A 27,186-nucleotide genomic window follows, 5' to 3' on the forward strand; every position below is an offset into this window, starting at 1 on the left:
GTCTCTATGAGCGCGCTTTTGTCCCCGCTGTTTCACTTTAGGAGTGATATGTCGTCAGCGAAGTCCCCGTGTGGGTGGAGGCAGCGAGCGAAGCGCCACTGGCACACCATGAGACACAGCGGCAGCATGAAGAGAGCGCAGATTCCCGCCATGATGTAGGCGATGGTCATGAGAGTGGACTCGTCCGTCTGGGGGATGTTGTAGCCGCAGTCCTCCAGGTCGATGCCGTGGAACGGGCCCTCCACCGAGGCTGTGCGAAACTCATCGTGCACTGGGAAATGGAAGAATGGGATTGTGGGTATTTTTTTTTAGAAACACAAATATCAGGAGAACAGATGCTAGATAAACTCTCATGTTCTTTTTAAAATATTATGGTCATTATGTCACTTGTGTCCTATTTCAATGATTTTAATATTGTATCTGCTTCCACTTTACCTGCCCAGGGACTACGGGCGGAAATTAGCAATTGTTGCTATAACCTGGCTCAAAGCATCTTTTCTTGTTTTACAAGATTAATGTTTTTGTGTATTGTCCCTGTTTTAAATAAATAAATGCATTCTTTCATTCATTCCTTATAATACACTGTAATCTTTATTTGTTCTGTTTCCTCAACTGCTCTCTATCCTCCTCATCACTCCTTCCTGTAGTGCAACTGTGTGAGGCTTTAAACTTTTTTTTCCCTTTTCTTTACTTGTTATGGTCACTGCACATGTGTACTACTTTTGTTTTCTTGTTTTGTTTTGTTTGTTTGTTTTTGTTTTGTTTTACTGTACTTGCATGGGTATATTCTTCATTGAAGCCGCAAAATGAAAAAGTTGTTCGGAAAAAATTAATTGGATCTCTGTTTTTAGCCTTGTTGTAGCAGTAGCTCCCAGTGGCTCTGTTGATGTTTGTGAGCATGCGCATGTATGATGTAAACACGGCAGACCATCATCTACTGGGAGCTACTGCTACAACAAGTCTTACTCTTACAACAACCTCCCTGGGGACTTCACACAGAAATGAGCCATGGCTATAATCTGACATATTTACATGTGTACAATGTCCATTAAAGGGATAGTAGCATTTTTTTAAAGTGGGGTTGTATGATCTACAAATAGCCCCTAAGTACTTTAATTGCAGTAGAAGACTCTCTGCACTCCTCCCGTTAGCAACGCCAACCCATAGCCCTGCCCAGAGATTTACAACATACATTGTTGTGAATGGACCCAAAGAAACGGCCTATTTTCACACAGTTCCATTGTTTGCTATAATATAATTTTTTCCAGCCCCTCAAAGTGCAGGAAAAACGCAGTTTTTATTTGGAGCTAACCAACTGCTGATCGGCGGGCGCTAACCCTGGGCGCAGGGATACGTAAGTTGGTTAGGTCCAAATAAAAACTGTGTTTTTCCTGCACTTTGAAGGGCTGGAAAAAATTATATTATAGCGAACAATGGAACTGTGTTTTTTTTTCCAGGTAAAACCTCTTTTAGGCTGCGAAAATAGGCAGTTTCTTTGGGTCTGTTCACAACACTGTAAATCTCTGGGCAGGGCTATGGGCTGGCGTTGCTAATGGGAGGAGTGCAGAGAGTCTTCTACTGCAATTAAAGTACGTAGGGGCTATTTGTAGATCATACAACCCCACTTTAAAAAAAATGCTACTATCCCTTTAATATGGGCTGTCCCCTATCTAAATAAAAATAAATACAAATCCTCACCATGGCAGGTGCTAACAGCAAAGCCGATCCGTTTCTTCTCGCGGTCAAAGACCACGTAGAAACCCTCCATGATGACGGCCCCCATCACTGTGCCAGTGCTGGACTGGGACACTGCGAACTTGTAGCAGTCCTCCTGGGCCGAAGCCACGTCCTCCACTGGCCGCAGATATTGCTGCACAGGGACAGAAAGAGACACATCGAGGAGGTGAGTGGGTGTTAGAAACATCACAAACACACATGTTCTGTTTTTATGTTTAACTGAACAATGACAAATGCATCAACTCAACCTAATGAATCCAGCATCAGTCTTGTTATTTCCTGTGAATATGCTTCTTGGACTCTTTTTCTCAGTCGTCCACAGGTTTGTGGCCCTGAACTCTCCCTGTCGAATCTCACTCATTACACAACCGCTAAGATTTAAGGCTTGTGGCTTTGAAAAGGAAAATGTTTCATGTCTTTTCAGAGCTTTGTGAAAAGCTTTAGAAAACATATTCAAAGCTGATTCTCTCTTCTTCTTTTTTTTCTTCCATCACAGTATGAAGCACGCCTCTCTTCTATTGAAGACTAGATGAGAGAGTTATCTGAAGGATACAGCAACTATCTGTACAGTACGAGTGCACAGAGAAAACAAAACTCAATGAAAGCACCTATGACTTCAGAATTACAGATGAATTAATTTAAACACCTTATGTAACTATAATTTTAATTAAAACGTCATGTAGATAGAAAAGTTACAATTTGTCTTTAAACAGTATTTAACACTCTTATCATAATTCTTTTAACCCTGCACAAAAAGAGGATTTAATGTTATAATTATGTATCCAGGGGGGACGGAAGTAGCTCAAGACTTCAGTATAGTTGAGAACTTCTTTTATGTGACCACATTTGTTACCTGCGGCAGGATGGAGATTCTAAAGGACTGGTTGCGGTTTTCACTCATCAAGTAGAGGGAGATGACTGGGAAGATGTGCCAGGGCGTCGTGCCGGCCTGCCAACACACCAGCTGCTCCCCGAGCCAGAACCCAGACGGGAACTGCTCAGTCTGAAAGACCCATCCATCCATTATCTCCTTTCCCATACATGCTCATTACAAATCAAGGTCACAAGTGGAGGCTGGACGTTAGAAAATTCACTATTGTCTTATTTGATACTGAGTTAATTGACAAAATCAATTGTTGAGAGACAGAAAAAGTGAATATGATACATGGGGACTGACCGAAGAGGCTGCTTCAATAGCCTTGACTGCAGCCTGGAAGACTTTCCTCGGCAGCCGGAGGTTGGTGGTGCCACTGTCCACGATGCTCTTATCATAGTTGTACTGTAAAAGACAGAGGAACATTAATTAAAATCTCTAAAATGACTTGTAGTATCAGTGTTTGACCATTAAATCGTTCCTGTCAGTCAAATATGTTTCCACTTGGCATTTTTATGTAAATGTATGTGAGTCAGTGACAAATAAGGGTTGGCAAGTTGAGCAATTTAAACCTATCTTTAAAAAGAAATAAAATCAGATTTGTACATTTTGTATTCATGTTGGTCATTTGAAATTACATTTAACAATTCTTTTTAACAAAAGTAAGACTCAAGCCCCTGAAAATGTCAAATGGTTTAACCACAAAAGAATGATAATCTATTAAATATTTGATCCACCTACAGTGGATTTAAGTGAACTTATAAAAAATACATCTTGTTCTGAATAAACCATAAAATTGGAGTAGATCTTTCTGATGTGGGTGTGGTCGCGCAGCAGGGGGTGTCGACAGATTCACCTTGGCGCAGTGACAATTTGTTGCCGATAGACCGCGCGGAGAGTGCGCTGAAAGCTTGCCAGCTCCAACCTGGTCTACTCTCAGCGCAAGGCGAAGCGCAGCCAGCGCAGTGGCAATTTGACTGCCCAGCTCGCAGTGCGCCCACGTCACCAAGACCTCACAGGCAGGTTTCCACAGTTCCAGGCAAATTTAAATGCAATAAATAATAATAATAATAATAATCACAATAACCCCTATTTATTGTAACTATCTGAATCAGCACATACACGTTTATCTATATTATCGATTGTCCCGGGCGCATGACGTCTGTCCGACTACCCATTTCTCCGACCACCCATTTCTCCGACTCCGACCATACATTTCTTTATTTTTGCGTCATCAGTCCGACCTCCCACTTCTCCGACTTAAGTAGCCCTAACCCTTAACCTTACCCTAAACCTAACCTCAACACTGTAGAATGGCTAGTCGGAGAAATGAGCCGTCGGACTTGTGGGCAGTCGGACTGACGTATGCTCCCCGATTGTCCCGTCACACTGATGACAGATCAAAGGCTGTCGGCATGCGTAATGGAAACTCAGCCTGACTGAATTAACACAGATGAAACCAGGGAGGGACTGGGACAAAAAAGCAGCCGTGGATGTCCCAAGAGCAGGTGTTGACACTACACACTGTGCCGTTGCGATGATCCGCTATATTTATTTATTTACTTATTCATTTATTAGCGGGCGAGCGGCCGCATCATCACGCGACCATAACAAATAAAACTGAAAACAAATAAACTATCATCTCTCACAGCAAACCACAATCAGCCTCGGCATCATAGTGAGCAGATATTCACATCTCCCATCTCAGGTAAATTCTAAAGAAAATAGAAAAAGAGAGACGCTCCGTAATGCCTCCTTTACGCACAGCTGTTTGTTTATGTTGTGATCTGTGCACACGGGTTTAAATATAGGTTACTAAATATGAGTGTCTTTATTAATAGAAAAGGTGTGTGTGTGTGTGTGTTTTGTTTTTTTGTTTTTTTTTACTGGGCAACAGCTCTCAATATGTCAGAGCAAACCTGGATAACATCATAACCTCCTCCCTCCCAGATTACTTTTGCATCATCAGCCCGTGAGGTCTGTTCGCGCGACCGGACACTGCCAGCTTGGACCGGACCAGAACATCAGTTTCCTCCCGTCTCACTTGCTGTGAGAGATGATAGTTTATTTGTTTTCAGTTTTATTTGTTATGGTCGCGTGACGATGCGGCTCAATAAATCAATAAGTAAATAAATAAATATAGCAGATCATCGCAACGGCACAGTGTGTAGTGTCAGCACAGCAGTAATCCATCCTCATCTTTCATCTGTGTTAATTCAGTCAGGCTGAGTTTCCATTACGCATGCCGACAGCCTTTGATCTGTCATCAGTGTGACGGGACAATCGATATAGATATACCACGTGTATGTGCTGATTCAGATAGTTACAATAAATAGGGATTATTGTGATTATTAATTGCATTTAAATGTGCCTGGAACTGTGGAAACCTGCCTGTGAGGTCTTGGTGACGTGTGCGCACCAAGTCAATTGCCTCCCTCTTCCACGGTGAAATCAAACGTGCGCCTCGCGCGCGCGGCGGATTTAAAGGCGAGGAGAGGAGCTCATTTGATTGGTGAAGATCTGACTCGGCTGTGTCAAACCCACTCCACGCCTTCTCTCCTCCCTCTATGCCATTTGCGCCGGTGGGAGGGAAGTAGGCGGGATGCGCCCCGCTGCGCTTCGAAGGAAAATTGCAAACTGCTCCTGGACACGCCTCGTTGGCGAAGCGAAGGCGAAGCGCAGGGCAGATCCGCTGCGCCTGCACCTAGTTTACGAAAATAGAGCCCATAGTGTTGCATCACAAAAGTGAATTACATTTATTCCACATTTGAATCCAAATGTGTTTTTCTGTATATAGTCAGATTTTTATGGAAAAAATACCAGTTATACCACATTGACATTGGGTTGCATCATGTCATTGAGCCATGTATTGTATTGTACTTCATGTCTCTGCTGGAAATGAGACCTCGTGTCTCATTGACATTAAAGGTTTAATCAGTAAAAAAAGCTCTCACCTCCTTACAGTCCATGTTGAGGTCCTGTCCATTGACCTCAATACGTACGATGATGACCTCATAGTACCATTCCCTGCGGATGGGCGTGTACCAGAGCTCTCCGACGTACAGCGACGTGTCCACACCGCCAATGATCTGAGAGCAGAGGGTGGAAAACAAAAAAAAAAACAGAATTCAATACCGGCTCCAAAATATGATACTTTATGTGTGTGTGTGTGTGTGTGTGTGTGTGACTCACCATGCTGCCGCCAACAGTAGCGCTGCCCAGGGAGTAGTTTTGGGTGAAGCCGGCTCCACACAGCTGGAGAGAGAAGAGGTTGGGGACGGGAGTTTGACGAACCAGAGAGTCGAAGAACGGCTCCAGTGTCTCGTCAGGCTGAGGAGGGAGAGAAAGACCCGAGCTGCTATTATTAGCCAGCAGCTTTACATTTCTTAAAGATTAAACACTTCATCTGCCTCTAAAATATCATTTTCCTACAGTACGTACATGCAGCCAGTACTTACCACTGACTTATACCACTTATTACTTTGCACACAATAAAATCCAGTATTAATACACAAACATACATACTACAAACAGATTAAAGGGTTTGGCCTCATGTTTACAAATAAGGTACTACTTTTATTTTCTCATGAAACCCTCCAGATGTTGAGAACAACATCCTTCCCCCAGATCCACTGTCGTCACAGTATCATCCTCTTACACCAGATTAGGAATTCAGAAAGAAAAGGAAAAGAGTGGAAAGTTTATCTGTTGGCAAACGATTCTCAGTCAAGACAGTGACAGTCAGTACGTTTACATGCACAAGCTGAATCAAGCTAGGCTCAAAATTCAATTTTGGAGTCTAATCGGACTTCTGTCCTCGTCCCAGTTTACATGCAACTGAGAAAATCGAATAACTGACGGGAACTTGTCCTCCTCCTAAACACCAGGTGCACTATGCACTATGCACTTTTCACTATGTAAGGTTGTATGCTCCAACGTAATTTCATTGTTATTTATGGCAATGACAAATAAATGATGATTGATTGATTGATTGATTGATAAGGCGGCAGACCGGCATTTTCGAACAACAGCAAGATGGTTAATCGTACAGCTAGCAACAATAGCTTCTGCGACTGGCTTTCTTGGATGTTTTTTTTCCGGGTTCTGCGGGGAAGTCGAATTCCGATCGCATTATCTGGGTGTCTTAATCGGAGTTGGAGAACTCTGATATTAGTCGGACTAACGCGCTTACATGTACTCAGTTGTCCAGTTATAGTCGGATTAAGGCAATAATTTGGTTTTCTCAAGTTTCATTTAAAGTACTGAGTGTTTGCAGGACAAGATCAGACCTCAGCTATCTAGCTTATTTTGCTTTTTCTTGATCCTCCACAGGATAAGTAATCTACAGTGTCTTGGAAAGTATGCTTTAGTATATAACTTTTGATAATAATTCCCCTAAATGTATTTTCCACCAGCAGACAAGGTCAAATATGAGGTAAAAATCACTCGACTCTATCGGTTTATAGATGAGATTACAACAGAGCAGACTGTGATCTCTCCAGGTTTTGACATCTGCTGGTTTTCCTACTGAAGTGCCAGTGTGTAGTTGTTGCTGTGTGCAGCTGCAAACAGAGAATTTTGAACCGACTACAAAAAGTGTGTTAAACGCGGCAAAGGCTGCAGAGGAGATGGATGAATAAAAGAAAAAGGCAAAAAAAAAAAAAAAAAGAGGGCTCTCACACCATCCCAACAAATAATAAGTACACTGGACTTTGCTCGCTGTCGATTGGACCACTTTGTGACTTTGTGACATGTCAGGCTACAGGAAGAGACTGCTGTTCACTCATGATTGGCAAATATGGACACATGTGCAAACACACACGTAATCTATATGTACTGTCTAGAGCTAGACTGCAGCTCTATGTGCTACCTACTGCTGTAACATGTTATGTCAAAATGTCATAAGTAAAAGAATGCTATATCAAAATGTAAAAAAGAAAAAACAAACGAAAATATTATGATATGATCTGCACACTACCTTCTGCTGTAACATGTTATGTCAAATGTCATAAGTAAAAGAATGTTATATCAAAATGTAAAAAAGCAAAAACAAAAGAAAAAGATTATGATATGATCTGATTATGGAAAAGATTTTATTCTGTGGGTAATGGGGGCGGGACTAGATAAGCTTTTGCTTCTCCCGCTTTCCCTTTCGGCCATGTGTATTGTATTACTCGAACTAAGATAAAGTGTGATGATGATGATTTAAATTGACATGCCCGAAATAAACAAATTGATTGATTGATTGATTGATTGCTGCGCTGCACTTTCTCTCACCCACCCACCCGGGCTATATCGGCGTAGGCCAGTCCCAGGATCCCCTCCCAGTTGGACCCGTTGATGAAGAAGCGATCCGACTGGGTGATGGCGGCGATGTTGGCGCGCAGCGTGGCGTTGGGTCCGTGTGGGACGGACACCAGGTCAGTGCCCAGCTCCCCTTCCCAGCGACCCTGGGTGTAGGGAACGTAGACGCTCCTGCCGAGGTCACGGTACGAGCTGGAGCTGTGAGGGGACGGTGAGAAAGGGGGTCAGGGGTTAAAGGAGCAATATGACAAAAATATAAACTGTTTTCTCAATAATACAATAAAAACAAGGTACAATATTGCAAAGAAAATGTAATGACTGATTATGTATGTGAAGGTTGATGCCTTGCAATAAAGTATTAAAAAAAATATATAATAAAAACACAAAATGTCAATCCATTTATTGTTGGATGGTTAATAATAGTAGGACACTGAAAAAAAAGGTAAATGCACAGTAACTGGGTTAAATTACATTAATGTCAATTTACCTACCGGTAATGTAATTGGTGAAATGTTAGCTTATCATTTGTAATTAAACAAAAACAACAATTAAAATAAACTTAAACATTTGATACAGATGACAATTAATGACTTGAATATCAAACATTTCCCCTGGAGGATTAATAATTGGTCATATGTTAATAGATACGTACTTCAAATATTACTAATTATTTTGACTATATTTGATTTTATATAGATAGTGTTGTGAAATTAATTAATGCATAATAATCGTGATAATCATAATACCATGATTATTTCTCTGACAATAATCGTACCAAGAAAATCCATAATCGTGACATCACTATGATACAGTAAAAAAGCTTGTTTTAGGGAAAACAATGGATTGTTTCTTGTGTTTTTACAGGAAAAATGTTTGTTATTTCATTTATTTTTAATCAAATGTGGCTGTATAGTATATAGTTCTGCATGTTTTTCTACTCACAGTGAGCGATGGTAATATCTACGCAGAAAGGGGTGAGCAGCCGCCCCGACAGCGAAGTTACTGCTTCCTGTGTCCACGAGGATGTTCAACTAATGAGACGGAGAGAAGGAAAGAGAAATAAAGAGAGAGAGAGAGACAGAGAGAGAGAACAATTTATCAAATACATGCTGTGTGCTTTCTGCAGAAAACAATAGGTTTGTAAAACTGACGATAGGGTTACACTGTGAAATTGATTCTGTTCATTCTCTAAAGGGCAAAGTTAAATCTGTAACTCTGCTGCTGCCTTGGAGACAGACATGTGCTTGTAGAAACTAAATTTACTGTGTGGGAGGGTTCAATGTCTCTATTGATAACTTATTAACTTATTTTATGGTTACAGGCTATTTTTTATTTTATTTTAGCGAGTCTTAGTTACAGCACGTAGTTTATCTGTCTGTCATCTCTCCATCTTTCTCTCCATCTCTTTCTCCTTCCTTTCTGTGTCCTGTGCTGTTTCCTGTTGCCCTAAATGTCCTTCAGTAACCCCCCCCCCCTCCCTCCTCTCCTCTGCGTCTCCTCTCTAACCATCCTCTCTTCTCGGGTTGCCCATCCACTCCCCTCCTCTCTCTCTCCTGTCTGCATCTCTATGTGACTATCATATTTTGCACATTCAGTCGAAAACCCCCGAGTGGAAAATTGTGAATGGAGCAGCTCGGCAGACAGCAACAACTTACTTACACTTTATACATTACAGTGTTGTCCTGCTGCTGTTTTGTTTTTTAAATACTGTACACTACAATATGCATCTTCATACTATCATATATTTTCATTTATGTTTAAAGATTCCCGGCCCACACAGTTCGAATGACGATGACCACCGTATTCATCGGCAGAGAAAATAGACGGGACACCAGATGAGATCGACGACAGATAACACAACAGATCGACAGATACACCCAAACAGATGAAGCAGACAGACAGGCAGCCATACAGCCACAGCAAGCTGTTCAATAATGGATTGGCTCTTTAAATATCCACTAAAGTGCTGCTCTATTGGGGAGCTGGGGCCTGAAATCCCCTAATAATAACAAAATACACACATCACACATGCCTATACATGCTGGCCCTAAAACAGAGACCCAGGCGACCCCTATATGGGCGCATTTTATCCCTAAAATTTCAGAGTGTGCAAGTAAATTTTGGATATATTTGCACATGTGCAACCAGTAAATTTGCCAGGTTTTTCTTCTAACACTGGTGAAATGTAGAAGGGAATCTGGGAATTGTCATTACAGGTGGCAGACGAATGTGTGTGAGGATTATGAATGAAAAGGAAATGTTAATATTTGCCTTGCAAGTTGTTTTACGATGTGTATGCCCCTAAACTTTCTGCTTGCTGTGCTCCTAGTAGGGCGGCAACTAACGATTATTTGCATTGTCGATTAATCTGTCGATTATTTAAATGATTAACCGATTAGTTGTTTGGTCAATAAAATGTTAAGAAATGTTGAAAAATGTCAATCAGTGTTTCCTAAACCACAAGATGACGTCCTCCTCAAATGTCTTGTTTTGTTCACAAACCAAAGAGAGACTCAGTTTATTGTCATAAAGGAACAAAGAAACCAGAAATATTCACATTTAAGAATCTGAAATCAGAGAATTTGGACTTTTTTTCTTTAAAAAACTACTCAAACCTATTATTATCAAAATAGTTGAAGATTAATTTAATAATCGATTATCGTTATTGTTGTTCTAGCTCCTAGTAAAGCACCACAATCCTCCTCCTCAGTAACAACGCTGGACACACTGTGATTTCCTCTTTGACAGACTTTTGCTGACTGCACGGGATAATCTGTTTTGTTTTTTATCAGGCACACACACACACACACACACATATACTGAGTCACCTGGCCCCGAGCAAGATAATGCACATGACCGCTCACTCACACACACACACACACATACACACACACACAAAAGCAAAAGGCTGCATCCTGACACACTGAGACCTCATGTCTTCCTGTCCTCCCTGGCAGAGCGCCCGTCTGCTTTGCCCCTCCTGCACCGTAAAGGAGAAACCATCTCATGGTTACCAGAGCAGAACGAACGTAACATAAAGTGAAAGTTACAGTAAATGACCAACGTTTTTATTTATTTTTTTTGCCTCCACCGAGCATCTCCGGTTAAACGCAGGGTCTTGTATCACTTATTACATTCATTACGGCTCTGGGGATCTCATCATTTGGCTCTTTGCTGAGACACTGAATCACACAGCGCTTTGACCTGACGCCGTCTTTAATCTATTCCACGAACAGATTCATTTATTTATTTATTTATATTAAAGGTTTATTTAACTGGATGTGAGGGCTTTTAAAGGCTTAAACACATTTAGATAATTTGATTTAAAAACATCTTGAGACTTATTAGAGACCTGCAAAGGGCCTGATAGTTTGTTGTCATCCTGACTGGTAATTTTATATGATGAGATTGTTACCAGCCCCCCCCCCCTTCTTGACCGGCACTCTTGTGCTTGATTGTTTCACACAAGTCTTGGATCTCATCTGATGTACATTAGGTAATGTTTCCCTGGAGTCCCTGAAGATTCTTGCTACAGCTCTAGTACAAAGCCATTTTGACTATGCTTGCACAAGCTGGTTTAGTACCATTTCAAAAAACCTAAGACAAAGACTACAAACTGCCCAGAATAAACTTATTAGAGTGGTCCTAAAACTTCACCCCCGTACCCACCTGACGATGCACCACTTCAGAGCCATGGGATGGCTGAAGGTAGAAGATTGAGTGTCCATACTCAAAAGCAGAGCAGTACACAATGTCCTATTCAATAACTCAGCCTCTTACTTTAAAGATTATTTCAGGCGGGTTAACAATAGTCACGACCACAGGACCAGGGCAAGCCTTTACAATGTCAACACTGTGACTTTCAGAACAGCAGTAGGGAAAAGCACCTTTGCCTATTATATAGTGGGGCTTTAGCGTGGAACAGTCTCCCTGCATCAATTAAATTAATCAGCTCGAAACACAGGTTTAAAGTAGCAGTGAAGAGGTGGTGGATGGATTGCTTAAAGCAATACTTACCTTTCTTGAACTTTTGCACATTTCTTTGTCTAAGTTAAAATGCTATTAATAATCTGATGATACATTAAAATGTAAGAGAAACCCAACAGGGTTAAAAACTCATCATTTTTTCATTCTCATATAATTCTGAGAAAAGTCTGACCAATAATATTATTCGGTCCGATTAATAAGATTTGACGAGCGACCGAACCTACTTAATATGTAATCACCCCTCTCCTCTCCCCCCTCCCGACCAGGAAGAACGCTTATTGACAGAGCAGTAGCAGGACACAGAGAGCAGAGGAGACTAGAGTCACAACTAGGGATGGGCATTTGAAGAAATCTTTTTGATCGATCTTTGGGAAAATTAACAATCAATTATCGATTAATCGTTAATATTAATAATCATAATTTTTTTTAAAAATGCGTGCGGCTATGGCGTGTGCCAGTAATCCAGGGCAGTCCCCGTGAAGGAAGAAGGTCAGACAACAACGTACACGGACGTCTGTGTGCTTGTGCTTCACCTGGAGGGACGGTGCCGGCATCATTTAGGTAAAAAAAAAAAAAAAAAAAAAAAAGCACCGTTGCGCTGCCTGGCTCACCTGCAGCTGAGCTGTCAGAGCAGCTCTGCTGTCCCCCTCTCTTCAGCCTCGTGTTTGGCTGCTCTTGTACAAAAAAAATCACAAGCACTTTCAAACTGTGAAAGCGTGTGTTTTATTGTTTTTTCTGTGGCCAACACACGGCGGAGCGGCGCTCTGATCAGCGCGGCACAGAAAAGAGAAACAAACTCTGCAGGATATTTACCTTAAGTTTCATTTTAACGGTCGTTAAACAGCTTCGGACTAGTTGTGATGTTAGATAAATGACTTGTAGCTTGTAACTTACAGAGAGAGTGGAGGCTCCTTCCACACCGCTGCTGAAAACCAAACCTGCTGATCAGAGCGGGCGGAGCCGCGGTGTCTCAGCTCCCGTCTCTGCTGCAACGAGTCCGCGACACAAACGTGCCCTGTCATATTTAATGAATTATTTTACTCTTAAACCATGTAATAATAATAATAGGCCTGTATAATAATACTTAGGCTATATGGAGTTTATTGGTTGTTATGAAAAAATAAACCCATTGTCCGCCGCTTATCCGGAATCGGGTCACGGGGGCAGCAGTCGGAGCAGGGATCCCCAGACTTCCCTCTCCCCGGAAACTTCCTCCAGCTCTTCCGGGGGGACCCCAAGGCGTTCCCAGGCCAGCCAAGTGACGTAGTCACTCCAGCGTGTCCTGGGTCTTCCTCGGGGCCTCCTCCCGGTGGGACATGCCCGGAACACCTCACGAGGGAGGCGTCCAGGGGGCATCCTATACAGGTGACCGAGCCACCTCAGCTGACTCCTCTCGATGTGGAGGAGCAGCGGCTCTACTCCGAGCTCCTCCCGGGTGACAGAGCTCCTCACCCTATCTCTAAGGGAGCGCCCCGCCACCCTGCGGAGGAAACTCATTTCGGCCGCTTGTATCCGGGATCCAGTTCTTTTGGTCATGACCCAGAGTTCATGACCATAGGTGAGGGTGGGAACGTAGATCGACCGGTAAATCGAGAGCTTTGCCTTTCGGCTCAGCTCCTTCTTCACCACGACGGACCGATACAATGACCGCATTACTGCGGCCGCCGCACCGATCCGCCTGTCGATCTCACGCTCCATTCTCCCCTCACTCGTGAACAAGACCCCGAGATACTTAAACTCCTCCACCTGAGGCAGGAACTCTCCCCCGGCCTGGAGGGTGCAAGCCACCTTTTTCCGGTCGAGAACCATGGCCTCGGACTTAGAGGTGCTGATTCTCATCCCAGCTGCTTCACACTCGGCTGCAAACCGTCCCAGTGCATGCTGAAGGTCCTGGCTCGAGGGAGCCAACAAGACCACATCATCTGCAAAAAGCAGAGATGAAATCAAGTGGCTCCCGAACCGTACCCCCTCCGGCCCTTGGCTGCACCTAGAAATTCTGTCCATAAAAATAATGAACAGAACCGGTGACAAAGGGCAGCCCTGCCGGAGTCCAACACGCACCGGGAACAGGTCTGACTTACTGCCGGCAATGCGAACCAAGCTCCTGCTCCGGTCATACAGGGACCTCCGACCCCATACTCTCGGAGCACCTCCCACAGGATGCCACGTGGGACACGGTCGAAAGCCTTCTCCAGGTCCACAAAACACATGTGGACTGGTTGGGCAAACTCCCATGCACCCTCGAGCACCCTGCGGAGGGTGTAGAGCTGGTCCAGCGTTCCACGGCCAGGACGAAAACCGCATTGTTCCTCCTGAATCCGAGGTTCGACTATCGGCCGAATTCTCCTCTCCAGCACCCTGGAATAGACTTTCCCCGGGAGGCTGAGGAGTGTGATCCCCCGGTAGTTGGGACACACCCTCCGGTCCCCCTTTTTGAAGAGAGGGACCACCACCCCGGTCTGCCAGTCCAGAGGCACTGTCCCCGACTGCCACGCGATGCTGCAGAGGCGTGTCAGCCACGACAGCCCCGCAACATCCAGAGACTTGAGGTACTCAGGGCGGATTTCATCCACCCCCGGTGCCTTGCCACTGAGGAGCTTCCGGACTACCTCAGTGACTTCAGCTTGGGTGATGAATGAATCAACCTCTGAGTCCTCAGCCTCTGCTTCCTCGACGGAAGGCGTGTCAGTGGGATTGAGGAGATCCTCGAAGTATTCCTTCCACCGCCCGACGATATCCCCAGTCGAGGTCAACAGCTCCCCTCCTCCACTGTAAACAGTGTTGGCGGAGCACTGCTTCCCCCTCCTGAGGCGCCGGATGGTTTGCCAGAATTTCCTCGAGGCTGACCGGTAGTCCTCCTCCATGGCCTCCCCGAACTTTTCCCAGACCCGAGTTTTTGCTTCCGTGACCGCCCGAGCTGCTGTCCGCTTGGCCTGCCGGTACCCGTCAGCTGCCTCGGGGGTCCCCCGAGCTAGCCAGGCTCGGTAGGACTCCTTCTTCAGCTTGACGGCATCCCTTACTTCCGGGGTCCACCACCGGGTTCGGGGATTGCCACCGCGACAGGCACCGGAGACCTTACGGCCACAGCTCCGGACGGCCGCGTCAACAATGGAAGCGGAGAACATGGTCCATTCAGACTCAATGTCTCCGGCCTCCCTCGGAATCCGGTCAAAGCTCTCCCGGAGGTGGGAGTTGAAGACCTCCCTGACAGGGGATTCTGCCAGACGTTCCCAGCAGACCCTCACGATACGCTTGGGTCTTCCAGGTCTGACCAGCTTCCTCCCCTGCCAGCGGATCCAACTCACCACCAGGTGGTGATCAGTTGACAGCTCAGCCCCTCTCTTCACCCGAGTGTCCAAGACATACGGCCGGAGGTCAGATGACACGACTACAAAGTCGATCATTGACCTCCGTCCTAGGGTGTCCTGGTGCCACGTGCACTGATGGACACCCTTATGCTCGAACATGGTGTTCGTTATGGACAGACTGTGGCTAGCACATAAGTCCAATAACAAAACACCACTCGGGTTCAGATCGGGGAGGCCGTTCCTCCCAATCACACCTCTCCAGGTAACACTGTCGCTGCCCACGTGAGCGTTGAAATCCCCCAACAGAACGATGGAGTCCCCAGTTGGGGCACTTTCCAGCACCCCTCCCAGGGCCTCCAGGAAGGCCGGGTACTCTGCACTGCCGTTCGGCCCGTAGGCCGAAACGACAGTGAGAGACCTATCCCCGACCCGAAGGCGCAGGGAAACGACCCTCTCGTTCAGTGGGGAGAACTCCAACACATGGCGGCTGAGCTGGGGAGCTATGAGCAAGCCCACACCAGCTCGCCGCCTCTCACCATGGGCAACTCCAGAGTGGAAGAGAGTCCAGCCTCTCTCAAGGAGTTGGGTTCCAGAGCCCAGGCTGTGCGTGGAGGTGAGCCCGACTATCTCTAGCCGATACCTCTCAGCCTCCCGCACGAGCTCAGGCTCTTTCCCCCCCTGCGAGGTGACATTCCATGTCCCTAAAGCCAGAGTCATTGTCCAGGGATTGGGTCGCCGGGGCCCCCGCCCACGGCTGCCACCCAAATCACATGGCACCGGCCCCTTCTGAACCCTCCCGCGGGTGGTGAGCCTACGGAAAGGCGGGCCCACGTCGCTCGTTCGGGCTGCGTCCGGCCGGGTCCCGTGGGCCAAGACCCGGCCACCAGACGCTCGCCTGCGAGCCCCGACCCCAGGCCTGGCTCCAGGGTGGGGCCCCGGTAACGCCAGTCCGGGCGACGTACACTTCCTTGATGTTTTCTTTTTCATAGGGGCTTGGAACCGCTCTTAGTCTGACTCGTCACCTAGGACCTGTTTGCCTTGGGAGACCCTACCAGGGGCATTAAGCCCCGGACAACATAGCTCCTAGGATCATTCGGGTGCTCAAACCCCTCCACCACGGTAAGGTGGCGGTTCAACCCGTGGTTTATTTCTCCATGACAACCTCTGCCCCTCTACATGATCCCTTATAATAAATCGATAAAAAATTTCCGTGATCGATAAAATTCTTAACGATCAATAATCGATCATCGATTAATCATGCCCATCCCTAGTCACAACACACACTAGAAAGAAGGTTTTTGGAAATAAATAGTTTTCTAAAAGACCAATAACTGCAGCCGCAGCTGGTCGTGGAGTTCCATGTCTGATATTGTAACGTTGATAGTGAGCAGCCCCGAGTGATACGTAAACACAGGAAGTCACATGTGTCTATAAAGCATCCAGTGCTAACGGCTAGCGGGCTAGGCTACTGTTAGCTCTGTGCTAACGGCTAGGCTACTGTTAGCTCTGTGAGTTCTCAACGGTCCGGACCCGGTTGAACTCCGGACCGGCGCGGCTCGACTCGGCTCGGTCTGGATTTATTTTGGCCCTGAACCAGCGCATCAGGTGGCGCTGGTCCGGCCGCCAGCCCGGCTCGTTGAGAACTGTAATCTGTAACAATCACTTCCCCTGCGTCTCCAGTAGCAGTAGGCTAACAACAGTTTATTATAAAACTCATCAGTCATCATCACTGAGTCCGTTTATATGGTTTAAAACTCCGGTGTTGTGTTTGTTTGTGTTGTTCCCGTTTCACTCGCGTTCCTGTTCTGTTTACCGTTGCCATGCCAACGCATGCAGCAGGGAGGGAGGGGGCACGTGGAGGTGCGGCAGGAGGGAGAGGTGGGTGGGACTTGTGAGGGAGGTGGAGCTGTTGATTTTCAAATGTTTGTGCTGTGCTGAGTGAAATGCCAGATCGGTAAGTATTGCTTTAAAGCAGTAGAGTATTTCCTCCATCATCCTGCAACGTGCTTTCGAGTGACTCATGTGTGCACTTTTCTTTAAGGTGTATTGCAAATACACATAATCCTCGTTTAATGTGTATTTGTGTTTTGCAAAGCTGTATTTAACATGTAATGTAAATGACTGATGTTAATGTTTTTATTACCTAGCTTGGATCGTCTCAGAGGACCACAGTGGAAATAAGTCCTGGACTTTTCTGTGTTATCCTCGTCAGTTTTTGTAATTCTTTTTCTACTGACAAATCAAATCAAATCAAATCAAATAAAAAAAAAAGCATCACAGTTGCTTGGTATCATGATGTGAAAGGGTGCGGCTTTCAAAACATCTCCCGTCCAGGATGTATCATAAATCTACCGTCTTTATTAGCTGTGTAGTATTGAGCAATGGCGCTCCACGTGACAACCTTTTTTCCTGCCATAAAAAAAAAAAAAAAAAAAAGACTGTATTTCTCTCAGGAGGTTTGAACTGAACTCCGTTAGAAAAGAGGTGACGTGACCTACTGTCCATCAACGCACCATGTGACTCATGGGTTTGTTTGCAGGTCTCTCTCTGCCCACTCTCAATCAAACCTGATCAAAACATGACGTCGCCACAGGCTCAATAAAGCAGATTAACTTTATGACTGATGAACTCTTTTCTGGGCTCAGACTCTGGTTTTCGGTCAATAGTCATGAATATTTTATGTTACTGAGAAATACATGAGATTTTAATGCTTTCAGAGGCCTTTTAATATGCTGTCAGTCACCAAAAAGTTTTCAATTATATTTTTGCATAAATTGTCAAATTATTATTATTATTTTTAATTTCTCTTTGTCCTGCATTCAACATTATATAATATAAGGGACACACATGGATGACCTTTAATGTTATGATGTTACATGATATAGCATGGGATATAAAAGTTGATTTATTTCAGTCAGAGACTCTAAAGGTCAAAGGTCAGGCACCCTCTGGTGTTTAAAGACTTAAAGACCGGGTAAACCAAGAATAAATATGTGTTTTAAGTTTATAATACCACAGGAAAATATATTATTAACCACTCTGTCAAATTTGGAGGACTAAAAAAGTCGTTAAGTATATAAAATTCTGCATCAAAGTTGTCAATAAATGAGCAGTTTTCTCTGGTTCAGAACGGTGGGGGCGTGTCGCGATGTGGTCGCGCTGCAGGCAAAGAGACCACGCCCCATGGCAGGAGAGCTGGACTTCACTGACCGTCCCTGATACACAACCTAAACGTGACCTCAAACACACTCCACCACACACCCCAGTCCTCAGCACTGACACAGCTGATACAACTTCAGGAAATTCTTACCTTCACTCTTGGTGTCTAAAACAGTCCCAGCAGCAGCAGCTTCATCCAGCTGCAACAGGTTATAATCCACCATGCTGCTCCCGTTTACATCTCGTTACCGGTTAGCATGTTGCATCCATTTGCATTGTGTGAAAAAAATAAATAAAGTTTTTAGCTAACGTTAGCTTAGCTTTAGCTTAGCTTTAGCTTCAAGTGTCCTGACAGGAGAAGCAGTAGCAGAGACAGTGAATCATCTCTGGACCTGGTAGCGAGTCCAGACCCGGTCCAGACCGCCCGGCGCCGTGACACCGCGTCCGAGCTGAGCAGCAGCCGTGTCCCGGTGGGAGGAGACCGGGTAAACAACACAGTGGAGGATCAGAAACAGACCAAGGTTTTATCACGAAGGTTAGACTCTGTTGTTTCTTCTTTGCTACACCCTGACCAAACTGGCTTTGTGAAGGGTCGGATGGCCTCAGACAATATTCGTCGTTTATTACATGTAATAGATACAGCTTCTGAGAAACATCCTTCAGCAATTTTGTCATTAGATGCGGAGAAGGCTTTTGACCGTGTGGAGTGGAGTTTTTTATTGGCAGTGTTGAAACGCTTTGGCTTCGGCCCCTATTTTATTCATACGGTCCAAACACTATACACAGACCCATCTGCACGTGTCCAGACTGGTCACCCTGGTGTTTGTGACTTCTTCTTGACAAGAGGGACCAGACAGGGCTGCCCATTATCTCCTGCTCTATTTGCCCTCTCGCTGGAACCATTAGCCCTTGCATTGAGACAAAATAATGTCATCACACCTGTCCAAATTATGAATACATCTCATTACATTTCTTTGTATGCAGATGACATTCTTTTGTATCTAAGTGACATCGCCAACTCCCTACCCAACGTTCTCAACCTTTTCCAAACTTTTGGCTCCTTTTCCGGCTATAAAATCAATTGGTCAAAGTCCATCCTTATGCCCCTCCACCTCACACCCACAAATCTTAATCTGTCAAATTTTCCAGTATCCATACAACCTCAGGGTTTTACATATCTTGGTATCACTATAAGGCCAACAATCTCTCAAATAATAAAAGACAATTTTAACTCTGCTTTAATAAAAGTAAAGAAAGATTTTGATACCTGGTCATCCCTGAACTGTGGCCTGTTTGGCCGTATCTCTACTATAAAAATGAATATTCTGCCTAGAATTACTTTTTTATTTTCCATGCTCCCTCTTCCTCCACCAACCACCTTTTTTAAAGACCTGGAGTCTTTATGTAGAAACTTTATCTGGAAGGGGAAACAAGCTAGGATAAGTCTTTCTACTCTTTCCCGTCCCAAAGTACTTGGCGGTCTTGCTCTACCAAACTTTAAACATTACTTTTGGTCTTTTCATCTTAGAGCTCTTAAAGTCTGGTTGGATCCCACTTCAGAAGTACCCTGGCGAGCTATAGAAAACGCTATGACATATCCAATCAGAATCCAGGACTTACCTTTTTCGTTTGTTAAACTTAAAACTGCTAAATCACATATGGGTTCCATCGTATCTAACACATTATCTATCTGGTACTGCATTGAAAAGCACTTGTCTATTGCGTGTAAATTTCACTCTTCCTCTCCCATCTGGCACAATAATGCTTTATTAACTGGGTCAATGCCCTTTATCTGTCACGAGTGGTCTAAACAGGGGATCAAGGTATTAGGTGACATCTTTGATGACCAAGGCCTCCGATCCTTTCAAGACCTTAAAAATTCTTTTTCCATCCCAGGTTCCTCGTGGTTTTTTTTACCTCCAACTCCGCACTGCCTTAAAAACTTATGGGGTTCCTTGGGATGTCTCTCTCGGCTCTCATCCAATAATAGCTCTGCTCTCCTCAAAGTACAAACTAGTTTCTCGAATCTATACCAAACTAGTTTCAACTGGTTTGAAACCCCTTCCTGTTTTATATGGCTGGGAACATTTTTTACAATCTCTTGATCTGGTTTGTGACTGGCACACAATATGGTTTAATTTATTTTCATCATCAAAGAATTTAGCCCATCAGTTAATTCATTTCAAGTTCATTCACAAATTTTATTTTACCCCTGAACGCAGATTTAAATTTAACTTGATAGATAATGATGCTTGCCCCAACTGTTCCAACTCAGTGAAAGGGGATTACCTCCATATGTTTTGGCACTGTCCCCTGATTAATTCTTTTTGGAAATATGTAAATAATATTGTTAGCAAAATTATTGGTAAATCTCTTCCTACCTGTCCTGCTCTTTATTTACTGGGTTATAACCCCAATGTGTATGTTTCTTTTCAGGAGAAACGGATCTTAATGGCAGCCTCAACTGCAACAAAAAAATCTATTATTAAAAATTGGTTTGAACCCGCTATCTCTCTAAATAAACTTTGGATTAATTTATTTTTTGATATTTGTTTACTAGAAAGATCTACTGCCAGAATCAATGGAGCAAAATCTGACACTCTTCTGACCTGGTCTAAGGCCATCGAGCATATTCAGAAAATTAACGCGTCATAGCTTCTATGATAATTATTATTATTTATTTATTTAATATTTATCCCTTTTTTTTTCTCTCTCTCTCTTCCTCTAAATTCTAGGGTTGTCTAACCCTACAGGCCCTGTTTGTCTTGTTTGTCTGTGGTTGTCTTTGTTTCTGTGTGTGTGAGTCTTGTCTGTGAAGTATTTGTTATTGCTGTGTGGTATCAGAGCATCTTTTTACATTTTTTTTTTTTATTTTTTTTTTATTATTGTTTTTAGTGTATTTATAATATATAATTAATATGACTCAGAGTGTATTAATGACTATTAATAGTTTTGTTTGGAATTTTTTTTTTTTCTTCCCGCACCAGAATTTAAAAAAAAATATTATATATATATATTTTTACACTTTATTATTTTATTTTACTGCAACTTTATTGCTATCATCATTGTTATCATTCTTCATTCAATTTTTGACATTTATTCATTTATCTTATTCTTTTATTTCTTTCTATCTTTATTTATTTGTATCTTGTTCTGTGTGCATCTGCTCTGGTTCTGTTCCCCTTTTTTATTTTTATTTTTATTTTTATTGTGGTCTTGTTTGTTAGTACTGTCTATCGTTTATCTACCACACTCCCTTGTGCCCTGTATTATTCACTATGTTTTTTTGTTTTTCCTCTTTCCTAATGTTTTGAGGAATTAAATAAAATTTTGACAAAAAAAAAAAAAAAAAAAAAAAAAAAAGAAACAGACCGGGGGAAACAACACGGTGGAGCCGGGAGGCTACGGCTGCTACCGCGGCTAAAAACTTTTTTTTCTCTTTCACACAATGCAAACGGAGGAAACGGGCAGACCGCCAATAACGGGAATAATATCGATCGGTGGATTAATAAACTGTTGGTGCTGCTGCCTGTTTTAGACACCAGAGTGAAGGTAAGAAATGGGTTGATCAGCTGTGTGTCCGCTCGGACGTGTGGTGGACTGAGACCACGGCGGAGTTTTTTTTTTTTTTTTTTTTTTCTCGGTGTTTTCCGTCCGTGATTGTACAGTATGGCTGGTCTGGTCTCCCGTGTGTGTGGTTGTTTGGGGGGAGAGGAGGCTGTTTGGTCGGACAGTGTGTTAATGAGGGAGACTCTGGTCAAAAGACGGTGTTGTAGCTGCTGCTGCTGCTGCTGTGTGTGTGTGTGTAACGTTAACGTTGCGACTTGCGAGGGGTGTGTGACCGGGGGAGTCAGCCTCTCTCCCCGCGGTGGCTGTTTATCACGGTGTGAATACGTTAACGTTAGCGCTGTAAACTCCTAATATGAAGGAACAAGACAGTAGTGGTCTCCCCTGTGTGTGAACATGAGCTACGTTTAGTTAGCTGGCTGTTTCACGTGTTTCAGCTAGACTGAAGAGCAAGTGGGACAGAAAACCTCTGAAGTCAGTTGGCTGAATGTATTTATACGTAGAGCAGAGCAGGGGGCGGGTTTATGTAAGTATGACCGCTTTACGTAAAGCGGTCATGATTTAAGCCCGCCCATTCTAAACCTGCACACAGAACAGTCTCTGAGGCCTAGCTCCTCAAGGAAATGATGAATGGGAAAAATATTTTTTACATGTTTTGAGGGACACATTTAAGGCCTAATTAATATGATAAGAAGAAAAATACTGAATTTGGTTTACCCGGTCTTTAATGATACGCACACTACAAAAAAGTTGTCAAAAATAGAAAAATGCCCGTACAGAGCAGAAATCAAGGTGCTGGTATTGTGGTTACATACCGCACACAAATATTAGGTCAGACATGATACAAGATGGTGCAACAAGGTTACAATTAGTGTTGTCACGATACCAACATTTTGGTACCGGTATCGGTACCAACATGTTTTTCGATACTTTTCGATACTTTTCGGTACTTTTCCACATAAAAAGAGAACACAAAAAATGTCATTATTGGCTTTATTTTAATAGAAAAATTTTGGACCATAAAACAGGAAATCAGTTAACAGTTACTGCTGCTGCAGGATTAACATTCCATCTATATTAATCTGAACTCGTCCTAAATTAAAAAATGTCTGTTTAAAAATGAACATCAACTTGTTTTCTTTGCATTATTTGAGGTCTGAAAACACTGCATCTTTTTTTGTTATTTTGACCAGTTGTAATTTTTGGGATAAATTGTTATCAGTAGTTTATAGAATGAAACACAAACGTTCATGTTACTCAAACACACACCTATTGTTTCCCATATGTAGACCAAATTGATTCTGTTCCTCCCACCCCCATCAACGCAATATCGTTCCGTTAATTCATCTCTGCGTAGCGCTGCTTCGCCGTGCTCACTCACTCACAGAGAGAGAGAGAGAGACAGAGAGAGGGAGAGAGAGAGACACAGAGAGAGCATGCAGCCAGTGGTGATCCGCGGTAAAAACAAAACTTATTAACGAGGCTGTGGCGACCGTCTCTCTCTCGCGCGCGGCGCACACACACAGACACACACACACAAACACAGGCACATGGACAGGTGGCGCTGTAACGGTAATGATAAAAAGCACCTTGCTTCGTTTGTGACTCGCTCTCTCGCTCCTCGCGGCTCAAATTACAATGCGGCGACTTCACGCGGCGACGTCACCGCTGCTGGCGGCGCAGAATGAAAGTACCGGTCCCATCTAAGCGCAGTATGGTACCGTTTTAAATGCGTTAGTACCCCGGTACCAATCTAGTACCGGTATACCGTGCAACCCTAGTTACAATCATGATGTAAATGTTTTTGGGATGTGCACTGGATGAGAAACTAAAATAAAATGAATAGTAAAATGAAAAAGCTGGCATATGCAGGTATATTTCATAATTTACGGTAATGTCTGGGATCATCTTTAATGTTTGGGATCTCCATCCAGGTCATCAACAAGACTATCCACAGATGATGTTGAATACTACTTAATCAGTTTCTCAAATCACTGTGGTTGCAAATTTCAAACTGTATTTTATTTAGTCTGTTTGAGCTCTGACACCATTTAAACTTTGATTGTGGGTGAATTACCATGTCTATATTGTGGTAAAATATAAACAATTTCTCAAAGGAAGCTGTGTTGCTTTAATATCAGCATCATCAACATTTTGGTATCATAATAACAGCACAAAAATGAAATGAAACATGAAAATGTTGGTGGACACTCACTTTAGAGGCCAAAACAATGTGTTGACTGTCTTTGCTGCACTGACCTCAAACGACTGATTCACTCACTCTCACTAACCATCCAGCAGCTCTCTTCCTCTTTCCATCTCTCTCTCTCATTGATACAGGAAGCACCAGTGCCACCTCAGTACCTTGGAGCCCGTCATCACATTCATCATCTCTCCACGGTCTTTCTTTCAGTTTCCTATCAGCCTGTAGCATAGTTTTTATTCCTACATCCTCACATCCTCACTTCAAACTCCCTGTCTCCCACACTTTTCTTCTGTCACACTTTCTTTCCTTGTTCATCTCCCATCCCTCTCTCCTCCTGCCATCTACCTATTTCTCTGTTTCACATCATCCATTGTCACCTTTGTTCTTCTCCTCTTCTACCATCTCATCACTTTCTCTCTCTTCTCTCTCTCTCTTTCCCTCTAGTCGTCCTCTGAGTGCCAGCCTGTACACCACAGCTGCACCCAGCTGGCACTGCTCACTCCACAGAATTAATGGTTCCATTATCTGTCTGTATCATTCAGGCCTTTCTCTCACTTTGACACACACACACACACACACACACACACACACACACACACACACACAGGCCATCTGTCACTGCACGACCATCAACGGTATTGGACTAAATTTTGCCACTTTTAATTTGAAATTCGCTTTTTAACATTTTTTTATTCTATATTAGAAACATTTAAGAAACTGTGGATATTTGGATCACCACAAAATACATACTGCACCTTTGTTAGAAAAGTGTATTATAAATTCAAAGTGATGTCACACTGACAGAGTTGTATAACATCTTTTCTACTTTGATTTCTGCACTGCTGTAGGCCCTTGAGAGAGATCTGGTGCTTCAATTAACCTTGTATTTGCTATTGTATTACTATATTGTAACTTGTTGTGTTGCTAGTCATGTGACACACATACAGATTCACCACTTAATTAAGTTATAGTCCAATTAGTAGTCCAACAAATGCAATATTATTTTATAGATGCTGATATCAGTAAAGAGTCCTGGACTGCAGAGAGGAGAGAGAGCAAAGATGAGAATTAGATTTCCAAAAGGAGCCGGACTTTTTGTTTATTTATTTTAGTGTATTATATAATAAGAGTATGATCGATTCTTTTGATTGCACCTGGTTTTATGATGTGCTGCACAGACCATGCTTATAATATGCTCCAGTCAGTGTGTGTGAGTGTTTTGACAGACAGCACATCACGTCATGCACATAAAAGCCCCTTTTTACCTTCTGCGGAGGAGAGCCCACGGCCATCTCCACGTAGTAACCCTGCCCGGACTTCCCACGGAGGTTATCGATCATGTCCACGAAGCTGATGCCGCTCTGTGCCGCCGCCGCTCCCGCTCCTCTCCGCTTGCGCGTCGGATGCCTCGCCGCCGCCGCGTTGCCCGGCGACGGTGGTGACTGTTCGGCGCGAGCGCCTTGCCGCAGTGGCACGCGGATGGCCAGAGGCAGCAGGCCCGAGGCGTCCGGAGCGGATTGACCGTTGATGACCGTTGATGATGAACACAAGAAAGTCGTCCATATGAACAGAGCCGTTAACCAGCAGCGAGGCGGCGACGTCAACGCCTCCATGTTGAATAACGGTAAAGTTGTTTTTTGTTTTTTTTGATGGAGGAGGAGGAGGAGGTGGGTGGTGGGTTTGTTTGATTTTTTCTTTTTTTACTTCACGGCGCTCCGTTCAGTTTGACAGGTGGCAATGATGCTAAGATGACGGCTAAAAACATGTTAGCACCGCAGCTGACAACCGCAAATAAATGTGTCTTCGTTCTTCACGACAGGAAAGTAACGGCTGAATTCCAAATTCGAACGAGACTACCGTTACCGTTACCTAGTTACGCTGGCAGTTGAACCAACCTCCCCGCGGCTAACGGTAAAAAACAAGCAGCAGCCAGGCAACCGTCGTCGGTGTCTCCTCCGGTGATTGCAGGCTCTCCTCCTCCTCCCTCCTCCTCCTTTCGCCGTGTGTGATCAAACCGCAGGCCCGTCACGTCGTTTTCTCCACACATCCTCATGTCAAACGGCGAGAAACCGTCGTGTTGTCGTCGACTCGTCGGTCGGTGGTCAGTCAGTCAGGCGGGCTGTACCGTAATCCTACTACCGCATCCTCCTCCTCCTTCCTCCCCCTCTTCCCGACCCGCTCATTAGTTTATTCTCAGCCCTTCCAGTCTTTCACCTCCTCCTCCTCCTCCATCCACCCCGCTGCATCCTTCAGAGCTGCCAGCGAGCGAGCGAGCGAGCGGGTATCATCATCACCAGCGTCAAGGTAATACACCACCAGACTTCCGGTCAGCATTTTCAAAATAAACCCGTATTACAAAAAAAGAAAAAAGAAGAAACCCTCCGAAATACCACATTGAGGGTTTGCAAACTAGAAAATGAATATACGGTAGTTTGTTTTGTAGGATCATTTCTGTTATTTAAATACATATAGGCTACAGTATCTACATTTACAAACAAATAGGATACAAAACTGTGCAATGTCTCAATCATACAAAATCATATTGCTTCGTTTCTTCTGTCTACACTTTAAATATCATACTTGTGCACACTGTATCAGGGTTCTTATGGATCCTTAAAAAGTCTTAAAAGGCATTGAATTCATTAATCTAAAAACAAGGCCTTAATTGGCATTAAAATGTCTGAAATCAATTTTTCAAAAAAAAAAAATGTTAACACATGATAAGTGGTATTTTATGGTTGTAATTAGTCTCAAATCTCAAAATAATTGGTAATATTCCGACATAGAGAAGTTAGTGGCGGCCGTCAACGCTAAATTTCTCACCGCCACCAGCTCCCGAGTCAGTGTTTTTTTTTTTTCCAGACTTTTTATGCATTTATTTTGAAAGGACAGCTGGAAAGAGACACAATCCAATGTTCATGTAGCAGTCACATTACCTTGGATCACATAGGAAAGTGGGTAAAATTGTCCCTAACCCGTATGTAATTGGTGTGGTGTTTTTTTTTTTCTCTTTTTTCTGCATTTGTGTTTATTATGAAGTCGGT

The 27,186-nt window shown here is 43.8% G+C and overlaps 2 protein-coding genes across 2 annotated transcripts in view; one reads left to right on the top strand and one right to left on the bottom strand.

Moving 5' to 3' along the window:
* bace1 (beta-secretase 1) lies at nt 1–25,542 on the bottom strand. Its single transcript, XM_083985394.1, has 9 exons — nt 25,408–25,542; nt 8,858–8,946; nt 7,897–8,113; nt 5,804–5,941; nt 5,566–5,700; nt 2,915–3,016; nt 2,591–2,740; nt 1,699–1,870; nt 1–271 (listed from the first exon to the last, which is right to left on the bottom strand). Exons 1-9 carry the CDS (start codon nt 25,480–25,482, stop codon nt 33–35), a joined length of 1,317 nt encoding a protein of 438 aa, XP_083841520.1. The 5' UTR covers nt 25,483–25,542; the 3' UTR covers nt 1–32.
* LOC310996207 (beta-secretase 1-like) overlaps nt 1–27,186 on the top strand; it is a gene marked incomplete at its 5' end in the record, with an annotated part of 61,265 nt that overhangs the window by 32,721 nt on the left and 1,358 nt on the right. The gene's annotated exons all lie outside the window — the stretch shown is intronic.

This window comes from Trachurus trachurus, assembly GCF_905171665.1.
Source record: "Trachurus trachurus genome assembly, chromosome: 13".
NCBI lineage: Eukaryota > Metazoa > Chordata > Actinopteri > Carangiformes > Carangidae > Trachurus > Trachurus trachurus.